Raw genomic sequence first — 13,720 nt, 5'->3', positions numbered from 1 at the left:
TGTTGCATACAGACTGAGCATTCCAGAGTGCAATGTTCTGTTGATGAGGTAAGGAAAAATAGAGTATTTGAGTCTCAGAGGAAGAGAGGCAAGATGGGTAGGTATTAGAGGGGGTATGGTTAGCTTGTTGGCTTTGTTTGGTGGAAGGAGGTGGAAGAGAGATGGAGTAGTGGGTGTTTCGAGTTGTGAGTTTTATCGTAGGGATATGAAAGTAGGAAGTTGTATCGTTATTAGACTAAGCTTAGGGAGAGGTCAGCACGAGGAGCTGCAGGAGGAGCAGGAGTTAATGCTTTGTAGGTGAGTAGCACAGTGTGAAGAGATAGTACAGTATTTAGGAAGCTAGTGGTATTCACAGGTGTAATACGGAGAAAGGCTAAAGCTCATAGGCTAAAAGGCAAAGAGGCTGGTCAATGGCTGGTCTTCACCCTTCACTGTTTCGCCCTTCACTCGGACGCCCCTCGCTGGATGCCCCAAGGAAGTTCAGAAGGGATGACACATGCTCTTGTCACCTTATCGCCTAGTCCATCAGTGGTTGGCCTCTCAGATGTTGTCCCTGGTGTTGCTGGGATGAGACGATTTCTTCCTGATTGGTGTTCCCAGAGGAACTTCTTGTGGCCTTCGGCTGAAGATGGGGTTGATCCAAGATGGAAGCAGGAAGTTAACCATTTCTTGGACCATATGGTTCTTAATCTGTGTCCTAGGATTTTGCATAAGGTGGTAACATATTTCACTGTAACCAGTGCTGCCTTGTTCTTTCCTAGTCCTTCCTCATAAAAGGAAAATAAACTTCTAGGTCTGGGAGTAAAGAGAGGAAGGAAGTTCTTTTAATGTAACAGTCTATATGTACATTTTGGACGAGCTGCAGGCCTGGCATATTATGAAAAATCCAACTAGAGATGCAGGACGAGTTTCCATACTCGATCTAAGAGAAATGCCCTGTGGCGCTGGGTGACCAAATATTTAGCAGTGCTTTCTGTAAAATGGTCCATGTCACCCTAAGTACACTTCATATTTAGTGCAATGCTGCCACCTAAAGGCCATTCATGCACAGTGAAACATGTATTTGTCATTTACTGCAGTTTGCCATAAAAATGAAATAAAGGTTTCAAACAACCCCATATTCTCCAGCAAGGCCGAGTACCATGCAAATGGTACTCACCTTTCATCAAATCCCCTTGCCAATTTGAGTGGTTTAGTAGATTTCGTGAGCCCTGAGCTGGTAAAGGCAAAAAATCCTATATGTTGTGTTATGTTATGTTATGCTGATTTATACCATGCACTGCTACTACCCGAGGGCAGTCTCAAGGTGCTCATATGGGTACCCTGGTTAGATGGATCTGGTCCATTATTTCCTAGGTTTACTCACTGCTCAGTTTGATCTTCCAAAAGGTGTCCTACCTCTTCTACCAGTGGAATGGTGGCACACTATGCTAGTATTTAGGGAGCTGCAGGGAACGGCAGTTGTTGAGTGGCCACTTGGGCTGCCCCCCCAAATCTTCATTTCGCACTACAAAGTGAATGTGGGTCATCCAAATGAGTTGTGGTTTGGGCCTAAGGTTCTGGAATCTGCTTTTCACTAGTCATTGGATTTGGCTAAAACGGTCAACATTGTAGTGAGGCCAAATGTGTTGATTGCCCTGTATGTAAAAAGCAAACATAAGATCTTATTGCCTTTTATATGTCTTGCAGGTTTGTTGCAACATTCTGATGTTTGGACGACTGGCGCCCCTAGCTGCTTTTTGGTGGAAAAGGTAGAGACTATTTTAAATTGTGTATTCGTTCTATAGTGCTGTTTAGTCTTTCAAAATTACTGCATTCTGTATCAGGGATTGTCTGTTTGAGCTGGCCCATTTATAGCCATCTTTCTGATTTAGAGTATTTCAGTATCAACCCAACCTTTACTCCAGCCTTACAGATGTTTATTGTACACCAGCTCACACACGGTGTAAACTTGTGCTTGCAGAATTATCAGGAAAATGGAGGCCATGGATTGGTGTCACTGAATCATTAGGTTTTCTTGTCAGGGCATGAATGACTTGCTGTCTCACTTCTGCTTTGCTTTGTGAACTTTATGCATGCTAATATAAATAGGACCTACAACAGCCGGGAAAAGCTGGTGCGGAGCCGCAAGCAGAGTTGCAGTGGCTGTATCGCAGCGCTGAGGAGCCCCAGGAAGAAAATGGCGGCAGCCGCCAAAGAACGTACCTGAACAGGGACACTGAGGGCTGAATGTAACCGCGAGAATGCACAGGAGGCAATGCACTGTGGGCATAACGCTGCCGCAATCGAGGAAACAGAAGCGACCCCGAGGCTGAACGGAGCATGGAGAGGCGGGACAACAGGCGTGCAGCAGATGTACAGTGCAGATTTCGGAAGAGCAGCTGGGACACAGTGAAGCATCAGAGCGCAGCTGCGATAGTGAGACACATGTATATGCAGCAACCGAGCGGCCAGATCCTCTGCGAAATAGAGTTGGGCAGCGGGGAGCCACAGGCACACAGACTGCTCATTGTATATCTGTTTCTCCCCATGTGTCCTCTCCCTGTAACTAAGTTCCCCTCAAGAAACAGCACCTCAATGCCCAAGGGTTGTTGTGCGCTATACAAATGAAATAAATTTAAAAAAAGGTAAATGTTTCAAAGTTCAACTCAAAAGAAAGGTGCAATAACTCAAACATATAACTTTGACCAAAACAATCCTTGTGTCCATGAGTTGGTTCCCTTCCCCTGGATTGTTTCAGGAAAACAGTTCACAACGTTCTGTCAACACAAATCTCTTAAAGGCAGTACAACTTTTACCTAATATTCTCCTCAGGATGGCAAAACAAATGTTCCTTCCACAACACTGGTTGGAATATGGCAAAGGAAAGTCTTTTCTACTTTTCAGGATGACTAAACATATGTCTTTTCTCTAATATTGAGTCAAATATGGCAAAGGTCAAGTAATTTTAAAGTCTCTGGTTGACAAAATGTTCAATTGAAATAAGAACTTAATATGACCAAGTCTCTCTTCAACATACCAGTTCACAGTGAGTTCCCTGGTCCACTCTCCTGCCAGGAATAATTCTCCACTGAAATCTCTTGATATCCTAGTTTACTCTCCTGCCAGGAATATCCCCCTTTTGGCTGACATAGATCCCCTGGTGTACTCTCCTGCCAGGTATCTCTTTCCAAAGAGGTTCACTACCTGATACTCTTATCAGGCTTCTCTACAACATTCAGATTCGCCTTAGGCATCAGACAATTGTACTTCTTCAATAGCACAGCTTTGTTGAATTCAGTTGTTACTTGTGACAATTTCCCCCATACATGAGAGTTTGTTCAAGCTCTGCCTGGCAACTTTTCTTTCAATCTCTCGCGGCTCTTGGCAATGCTTCTTCTAAGTTTCCCCCAACTGACATCTCAATTGAGGAGAATTGTAAAACTCTTTCCTCTTTCTTCCTCTTACAGTGTCTTTTGGCTTATGGCAATGCTGGTTTCAGGTTCCCCAAACTGACCTCTAATGTCAGGAGAATTGTACCATAGCCGGTCAAGTGGCACAGCGTGTGGAGCGCTCGCTTAGACATCCGTGCAGAGCCTGCTAACGCAGGTTCGAATCCGGCAGGTCCAAACTCTGCCATGCACCCTTCCGAGGTCGATAAATGAGCACCACACACCGTGGGTAATAAGCAGCGCTCAGATACCTGAGGGTTTGTAGCGCTATATAAATGCGAAATTATTATTATTATTATTATTATTATTATTATTATTATTATTATTATTATTATTATTATTATTATTATTATTATTATTATTATTATTATTATTATTATTATATTTGTCCCTGTTGTTCTTTTGGGAATGTCTTTTGGCTTAGGCAATGATGGTTCCAGGTTTCCTCCAACTGAAATCTAAAGTCAGGAGAACTGTACCATGTTCGCCTTCTCTTTTCAGTTCTCTTTGGTCGGTATACAAAAATGCTTTCAAAACACTTTTTTGTGTGTCTGCATGTCCCGGGGCCCCCTATGCTTCTAAGATGACTCGCCGGTTCACCGTGCGGCTGCTGCAAGGAACTTGTGCAGGGCCAGCTTCCCCTTCTCGGCAGAGTCTCATTTGGGTCTGTTGTCAGCTTAGAAGTCCTTCGCTGCCAGAACCAGTGCATCTCCGCAGGATAGCGTCTCCCTGTGCCCCGCTGCACACCATTCACCTCAGCATCACCGGAGACCCTCCTCTCTGGTCCCGAACCCCGTCAATCTGCTGCTGGCAGATGTCTCCTCTTCTCCCCACAGCTCTTCCCTGTGGGATTGCCTCTGCCACCGGTCTCGCTTCCCGCTCTGTGTACTCTGTAGCCTCTCTCCTCTCCCATTCTTCATTCCTTGTGCTGCAGGTGATCCGTGGATTTAAATGTCATGCACAGCTGTTTATGTTCATGACAACTAGACTGCACCTTACTCTTAGCGTCACATTTCCTCCATGTGGACTCCTTGCTCCTCTTCCTCGTTGCAGTACCTGAGGCTTTCTGGGACTTGGAGTCCCAGGCAGTTTTAACTGATTTTTTGTATTTTTTATAATCACTTTATTTCTTATTTTCAACAATAGTCAACAAACAACAGTAACATCAACCAAAGTCATTGAACTGCATAACATACAATAGTGGAAAGCAATACAACAGAATTTCATATCATAACCCCGTATCCCACCAACATAAACTGTAAAATCAATCAAAAATCAAATCAAATGTACCAAACAAACAACAACATACTAACAAGACCAAACAACCACTTAAACAACAGAAAACCCCCCACCCCCAAAACTATAGTACTTGAAAGTAAACCAGTGCACTCTACTCCATAACACAACCTAGCCTTATCCATAAAGATCATCAAACTCCCCCCACATTCCATCATAAAGGTCTGCCTTATCTCGCTTACGAAACATTGTCCTTTCAAACCTCGATAAAGCTCTAACATCCAAAATCCACTCCTCCACTGTCAGCTTTTTCCGTGTCTTCCAGACCTTCAACACCTGTTTGGCTGCCACCAACAAAACTTTACGCACTGCACACAACGTCACCCAACTCACAGTATGCCCACCTCCATAAGACAAAAATATAACTGCCAAGGGATTGCGTGGATAGACAATATTCCAGATCTGGTCGATCCTGTCAAGAACCTCCCTCCAAAAGCCTACCACCCTTTCACAATGCCATAACATATGTAACAGAGTAGCCCGTTCTTTCCCACAACCCCAACATAAAGCATCATCAACTAAACCTAATTTGCACATACGTGCTGGAGTCCAATAGATCCTGCCCACTATCCTTTGATGGATGTAGCGTAATTGCAAATCCACTTTGGCTGTTGTCGGCACTCTCCAAATCTTATCCCATTCCCCCAATGCTACCTCCCTACCCAACTCCTGTGTCCATGATAACCTCAGCTTTTCCCACAAATCCAACCATTGCCTATCCGGAAGCATAAACTGCGTAAACGTAGACACCCTTTGAAAACCTATCTCCAAAATACCAAAGTTCTCCGGCTTTTTCAAAAACGGAGCATCCAACATCTCTCTCCACTCAATGAGTAAAGCCACCAAAATATTATACCTCCGCAACTCCCTGTTCCTCAAACCAAATTTCTCTACCAAACTCTCAAAAGGCACTACCCCAGCCTCATTCCACACATCACCAATAGTCAAACCCCTCTCTGAATCCAACTCTTCCAAGACGGTACCTTATTATCAAACAGCAGACCAGGATTATGCCAAAGTGAGGCCTCCTCATAAAGATATAAACCCTGACCAGTACCAACAATCCACGACGACAACGCCTCTTTAGTAGCCAACACAGATTTCAAACACTGTACCTTCTTAGGCAACTTCCCAAAAGAAAATAAACATTTAATATCATAAGGCAAAAACCGCTGCATCTCAATTTGTACCGACCACAGCATCCGGTTCAGATCAATACCATAGTAACAAGACACTTTCTTCAACAAGAAACCACTACAATAATTTCTTAAAACCGGATACCCAAGTCCTCCATCTTTAACACGCTTGACCATAATGTACCGGGGAATCCTGGCCCTCTTCCCAAATCCCTACAAAAAATCCTGAAACAATCTATCTATACCTGCAAATGTTCCCTTTGTAAAACGTAAAGGCAGAGATTGAATAACATACAGAATCTTTGGCAGCAAACTCATTTTAATAGCATTAACTTGGCCCCAAAGAGTCAGGTTAACACTTCCCCATCTCATAATTTCCCGCTTAAGCACCTCAATGATTTTATCAACATTAAAACTTACTAACTTCCCAAAATCACGAGTAATATATATCCCCAAATACTTCACACTAGAATATTCCCATTTACAGTCCCACCCCAACAGTTGTTCACAACCAGGCGAAGCCCTCACCGGAAATACCACTGTCTTATCCCAATTGATCCGATACCCGGATAACCTTCCCACCTCATCAAAGACCTCCCGCAACATTCGACCCCCAACAACAGGGTTATTTAAGATGATCACCACATCATCCGCATAAACCAGAGCCTTTACTTCCCCATCACCCACCGGAAACCCCCTGATACAACCCATCTGTCATATATAAACCAACACGGGCTCCAACACCAAATTAAATAACAGCGGCGACAAAGGGCAACCTGGGAGAGTGCCTCTGAATAATGAAAATGACTCTGAAAACCCCCCATTCACCCATACCTTCGCCGATATGCCATTCTGAAGGGCTTGAACAGCCTTAATAAAGAAAGGACCAAAACCCAACCTTGACAGCTTATAATTCAGAAAGCTCCAATTCACCCTTTCAAAGGCCTTCTCGGCGTCTAAAAAAATCAACAAAACATCCTTTATCTCCGAATCAGGCAAACTCAAAATATCCAACAATGTTCGAATATTATCGTATCCATACCTTCGCTCCATGAAACCCGTCTGGGAACGCTCCACCAAATCACCCATATATTTTTTAAGTCTTACTATCAGTACTTTCGTAAAGATTTTTAAGTCTACATTAAGTAAAGAAATTGGCCGATAGTTGCTGCATCTGGTTACATCCTTTCCTGATTTCGGGACTACCGTGATGATTGCCTCTTTCATTGAATCACACAATCTCCCCTCCCTCAAAAAACAGTTATATAATTCACACAAAATCGGAGCCAACACCTCACCAAATTTTTGATAAAATGCTGCCGTCAACCCATCCATCCCCGGAGATTTACCTATATTCATTTCCCCAATCACTGACAAAACCTCCAAGACAGTAATTGACGCCTCAATGAAACATCTACCTTCCTCAGAAAGTACTGGGAGTTCAATTTTCCCAAAGAATCTAACAAAATCATCTATTTGTGGTGCAATATCTTCCGCATACAATTTAGCATAAAAAGAGCGAAAACATTCCCCAATTTTACCTCTCCTAGTCTCCAAATTTCCAGACTCATCAACAATTTTTTGAACAAACACCCACTCCGAGTAACTCCTCAATCTACTCACCAACAACCTCCCTGCTTTATCCCCCTGCTCCCAGTACTTCTGCCTCACAAAGTACAATCCCTTCTGTGCGGTGTGTGGCACAGTGTGTCTGGTGTCCGGTGGCCAGAGACAGGAGACAGGAGGTGAGACGAGCCCTGCGTGCCCAGTGAGCCCTTTCCTTTCCTTCCCTTCCCTTCCCTCCTTCACTCCCTCCCTATCAAGCCAGTTCCAAAAAACAGACACGTACTGGCTGTTTAGGACTATCTAACATCACTGACGAATTGCGAACTGCGTCCCTACGCTGCTATCCCACGCTGACATTTCACTCCTGTAGTTTCCATTCTCCCTCTCCCAAGTGGCCAACACGGACCGATGGCACCGCTATCACCTACGGAAGCAGACTCAGGCCATTGGATGCGAAGTAATAAAATGCAGCCTGAGCCCGGCGTGAGAAAGCCAAGCTCGCAAATTAACAGTTTAGTATCAGAAGCCAACATGAGCGAGCCGGACGCGGTGCACGGCGGACTAAGCCCGGCCCCCCCCCCTCCTGCCCTCAGGAGAGCAGACCAAGAGAGGTTTGGCCCACGCGTACACTACTTCCTCCCAAAGCACCCAGAGCGCTGAAGAACGCGCAGCATTGAACGCCCCGCGAATGATAATCCACCAAGGAGCGGATGGTGACAAACAGAAAACGAAAGCAACCAACTGCACCAGAAGCCCAGAATGGACAGTTCCTTCAATCGCCACATTACAAACTCCCCGCCGGCGTACCAACTCGGCGAGTGACATCCTGCCAGAAGCTGTCAGAGGACGGCCTCGGCAGGGGTCTGCATGGTGGGGGGTGCTTTCTGTGGAAGGGGACATTGAACAGCACCACTCTCAACGACACCTTCAACCCACCCAGCCCTGTAACCAACTGGCGGTTTTTGAAAATCGCTGTGGCAGGGGTGGGCAACCAACGACCTGGTCGGGAATTGGCCAGGCTACTGCAGCCACAGTTCACTACAGCGCCAGTACTTCGTGTGACCAGACAACAGGCTGTGAAAAATCGGCCACAACGACCACGCTTAGCCCTACTGAATCTTGGGCATCAGACAACAAAGACACGGTGGAGTCTCCAACCAGGGGAAAAAATGACGACTCAGTCTTTGAAGTGCCAGAGGGAGCGAATGTATCTTACCAAGCCCCTCCATCTGAAAAAACAGAGACCCGAAACCTAGCGACAGAAGATGTACGAGCAAAAAGCGCAGAAGGCTCAGAAGACGTACAAGCAAAGAGCACTGAGGGCATAGAACTCGTCAGACTGACTGAAAACCACGAGCCTATTTCACCCTCTGAGCAGTGCTCATCACAAGATGGGGAACACACAAAAGCTAAAGATGCCGCCACTAGGCCCAAAATCTTCAAAAAAACCATGAAGAGCAGGGCCAAAATTAAGACAATGGGCGCCAAGTCGCAAAAAAAATGGCTGGAAAGCAGGCCCAAAAACATTAGGAGGCACAAAGGGTTTATCTGCCCCACTGGTATCAGCTTCCTTGAGGGACTACTTCATAAAATACAACAAGAGGAAATTGTGTTCAGAGCAAGAGATGTCAGACGCCGAAATACTGGAGGCAATTCAGGATCCATCGCCACTGAGCAAAGCCCGAAAAATCGACCAGAACAGGAGAATTCAACGTCAAGAATGAAATGGCATGCCCGCAGCACAACCGTCGCGGACCGGGAGACAGAAGTAGTGAGGGCAAAGTCCCCCCATGCAACTGTCTTCCAAGATCTTGTACTACCAGCAGAAATCATAAAACCCGCGACTGCCCTGAAGCCAAGCGCAAGGCCCAGCATTGAATCAACGAGTGCGGTGCCCCATCCGGCAGGCGAACCAAAAAAAACATCAATACAACAAGACCCTATGTATCCTCAGAATGGTTCCAGGAAAAGCAACCCGATCATAGAGATCGAAAAAGAACCACCAGTTCAATCACAAGCCCAAGACCTCGCGTCCTCCTACAGCCCAGTTGCGCGGGACAGGCCAAAACTCATCAGCAGACAGTCGCAGGTCGAAGAGCCTTACGTATGGACTCGACCCCATATCCAGGCCAATAGCAACAGAACATGGGCAGAAACATCAGTCAACACTCAAGATACAGCGGCAGTAGCCGAAAAAAGACTTTCCGAGAGATTCTCCCAGCACCAAAACGAAAGAGGATCACACACGCCAATCAGAAATAGAAGACACAGTGAAATCTCTGGAGTATCGGACAAAGAAACACCATCATCTAAAAAAAAGACAGACCTCTTATCCATCATGTCGGCTTTCATAATAGCGCTAAATCCCTTTAGCAAACTCTGAGTCGATCCATAAGGCCCTAAAGGACAATACATCTATGATAGCCTCAATCAAGGATAAACTGACCTTCATTGAAGGGTATGTAACGGCCGTTGAACGGAACTCAAACAACATGCAAACGAGCCTTGAAGACAAAATAACAAAACTTGGGAGCTAACTGGCAAATATGGGGCCACAAACTTGGTACACTAGCACACTGACCTCTCGAAGCACCCAGACGGAAGACGCTGAAAAAAAGAAGGATTGGGCATCTATCTTCGCGAAAGGACTAGCTAAGTCACCAGTATCACGACCTGGCTCTAGATGTGCTCCAGAGGCCCAAATTGTGAATAAAAATTTGACGGACGGCCCGCTACTGTGCGTCCCAGCCAAGTGTCCATCTGATCACCTAGTGAGAGCGGCAGGTAGTACCCAAGTAGGGCGGGTAAGCTCCTCAGATGGCAGGCCAGCTAAAGCCAATGAAAACAAGGAACGTAGTCGTTTGGACATGGACATGGCTAGCAACCAGCAATGGCAAGACCGGCCGGCCCTCACACAAGGGTCCCCCGTCTCGAGCCCCGCCTCAGACTCACTGAACCTTTCCCACCATTCTGACTGTGTTGAAGTGATCTCTACAACTGCTACACAACAAAGTGAAGAACCGAAGCAGACACCGACAGGCGTCCGGATACAAGTGGGGCAGCCTTTGCCTACGGAGGAACCCAACGGAGGAAAGGGTGTGACAAGTAGACCCGAAAGACCCCGTTCAAGCACACCCAGTATTGGATTAGAGGCCATAAAATCCCTAAAGAAAACAGAACTGAAGCCGGCACAGATCAGAGAGTCAGACAGGAGCTCAGGGCAGGCCCGAAAACATGTTTTAAACAACCATCGAAGACACTCCCACAAGGAAGACCGTAGACCAACAAAACACAGAGCTAAAAACGACCTAAAACTCGCCGGAACGTCAATATTCAAACTGGAACAAATCTCTTCTAAAGACAGCTACATGGTTCTGAAGAGAAGATCAGTTCTAAAAATAACAGCGAAAATCGACAAACTACGCCACCTTTCGACAAACGACCGGGTCCTGGTCAAAAGAAACCTGCCTGGGTTTGAAACTAGAAAAACTCAAGAGAGTGGGAAAGGAGCAAGAAGAGGCGGAAAGAACAGAAAGGAACCTCCCAGTAAAACTCGACGATGAGATAAGACCAGAAACCCCCATAAAAGAAAACAGAAGAAGAGAGGCCTTGCCTAGACGAGAAAGAGAAGTGAGGGGAAAATCGGCGGATCATCCTCCTAAGTAGTCTAGGATAAACCACACAACAGCAAAAAAGTCAAGACGACGAGAAGAAAGTCCACGGAGCGACCGCACGAAGAGGGAACAGACGACTTACCCTAAGCCAGCTCCAACTCCATCTATATCAACCAAACCATGGAAATGGATTTCCGACACCTTCGGTCGTAAGAAGAAGGCCTAGCAGTCAACCCATGACGCCGTCACCAACAAGAATCAGACAACGAACTCTGACCAACACATGAAAAACACTGTATTACAGATGGCGTCATGGAATACAAGAGGACATCTTCATCTAACCAAACCCAGCGACATAAACCTGAACCGATTTGACCTAATCTGTTTTCAAGAAACATGGCTAGCGGAAAAACCAACGCTCGAGGGATTCACAATTGAAGTCTCTCCAGCTCAGAGGCCCATTTTGGGAAGACCGTCAGCGGGACTATTAACCGCAGCACGACTGGGATCAGGAATCATACCGAAGAGCAAAATCAGTGAGGAGTACGGCATGCTAGCAACTCTAACGAGATGGCACCATCAAGACCAGGGGGAAAATTGTCGGACTAGCTCCGACCTCGCCATAATAAATCTATACTGGAATCCAGAAAGAACATCAACAAAAGAATTCTGTGAACAAGTAGCCAACACCATTGACGAAATCAGAGTTAACTACGACATCCCCAATATAATCATATGTGGGGACTTGAACGCAAAATGCGGAACACACTCGGTAGACAATACGATCCCCCTGGCCCTGAGGAAAACCGACGAGAGAGGCCAAGCATGGCTGACCTTGATGAAGTCTAGACAGTTCCACAACGTCTCAACATTCCAAGACGGTGTTGTGCACATTCCAACATGGGAAAGAGCGCCCTCATTCGCTAACCTAGACTATATCTTCATCACAGAAGGACTAATTCCATATTTTGTGGAATTCAAAGTCCAAAGAACTAGTGAAAGCGATCATAACTTTCTACACCTGTCATGGGGAGGAGAAGTCAAAGATCGGTTATCCTACCACTTTGAAATTGACGTCAACAAACAACAAAATTGAATCCGTCTAACATCCGAAAACATAAAAGCGTTGGAGTCAAAACTACGCAGCAAACAAGCCATCCCAAAGAGTGGCATGGAAGGACCCCGGCCAGAATACGTTTCCCTACTGGTGCCCCACAAAGTGAGTTTTGGGGGTAAGAATCGGCACCCAAACACAGCCACACATTCAACACAGTACTAGTAACTAAGCGTAAAGAAATCAGAAAACTGAAAAGAGGGGCGACAAAAAGTAACACCAAAGAAGCCTGGACAACCTACCAAAAGGGGAAAGCAACCTTCAAAACATGGCTTAAGCAAGAACGGCAAAACTTATACCAAAACGACGCCGAGGCCATGCTAAAAGTTTGGGCCTCAAAGAGCAGCCGTGACTTCTGGTCCCTGTTAAAAACATCTAATGGCCAAAATTCCCATCAGATCCTCAGTGATGTCACAGAACAACAGTGGATCGCTCACTTCACGGAACTTTATGTGCTGCCACCGTCCAGCACTCTACCCACTACGCAACTCCAACTCTTAGTGGGCCAAAATGAATGCTGGACCAACGTGGCAATCATGGAAGACATCTTGAGGGTAATCACAAGCCTAAAATCATCTAGGGCCCCGGGTCCCCACGGGCTGTCCAACATAAATCTGAAACAGCATCCTAAAGCCTGGGCTGGAATGATCAGAGAGCTGTTTGACCAATGCATCAAACGAAAACAGATCCCGAAGAGCTGGACTGAGGCAGTCCTTGTGCCAATCTATAAAAAGGGGATCAGAAGCAACCCGACCAACTACAGACCTATCGTCTTACTTGATATCATTGGGAAGGTTTTCGCTTCACTGATACTCATCAAGTTCAAAGAGTGGGCCAATAACTCACCGGCCTCTGATATCTTCCAGACAGGCTTTCAAAAGGGCGCGGGAACTGCAATAAACCTTCTGATCCTTAACACCATTAAGCTAAAGTGAAGGGAGGCGCGCCAAATGTCCATATGGCCATGATTGACTTATCACAGGCCTTCAATACAGTGGACAGACACAAACTTTGGTTCAAATTAACAAACTGGGAATTTCCGGAATCGATCCTCGACCCAATCATGGCCTTGCACTCGAAGACATCTTTGAGAGTCCGCCTAAGCCAACAAGGAACATTATCGGACCAGATTGAGACGAAAAGAGGAGTTAAACAAGGTTGCCCGCTAGCGCCCGCACTGTTCATAGCCTTTATTGGAGATTTTCAAACAACAGAAGAACAGGTGCGATCCTTTCCTCCGAAGCTGGGAGAAGTTAAAGTATCAGGATTGTGGTACGCGGATGATTTGATCTTGCTGGATCAGACGCCTATAGGCCTCCAAAGACAGCTAGCCAACCTAGCGACATATATGGAAAATAATAACCTAAAGATCAACACAAAGAAAACCAAAATAATTTAATTCTGCAAAACCACAAAGGAGACCCAGATGACACACCCATGTTTTCTGGACAAGACAAAAATCGAGATAGTAAAAGAATTCAAATACCTGGGTGTCGTGATAGACAACACAATGAAAGACAACTCCCTCCTGAACTCTCTATGGTAAAAAATCCGAAGCCTTAC

General features: G+C 45.8%; 1 protein-coding gene across 5 annotated transcripts in view; it reads left to right on the top strand.

Moving 5' to 3' along the window:
- The window catches only part of CTPS2 (CTP synthase 2), a 2,467,148-nt gene that overhangs the window by 81,764 nt on the left and 2,371,664 nt on the right, over positions 1-13,720 (top strand). For all 5 annotated transcript variants that reach the window (XM_069636801.1, XM_069636799.1, XM_069636802.1 and 2 more), the window contains one exon: positions 1,690-1,751. In XM_069636801.1, the coding sequence (XP_069492902.1) occupies positions 1,708-1,751 (44 nt within the window). In that variant the 5' untranslated portion in view covers positions 1,690-1,707. The remainder of the gene's footprint in view (positions 1-1,689; positions 1,752-13,720) is intronic.

This window comes from Ambystoma mexicanum, chromosome 7p (genome assembly GCF_040938575.1).
Source record: "Ambystoma mexicanum isolate Mex_15411 chromosome 7p, UKY_AmexF1_1, whole genome shotgun sequence".
NCBI lineage: Eukaryota > Metazoa > Chordata > Amphibia > Caudata > Ambystomatidae > Ambystoma > Ambystoma mexicanum.
Note: the sequence above shows the minus strand (reverse complement) of the source record. Positions and strands in the feature narration are given on the sequence as shown.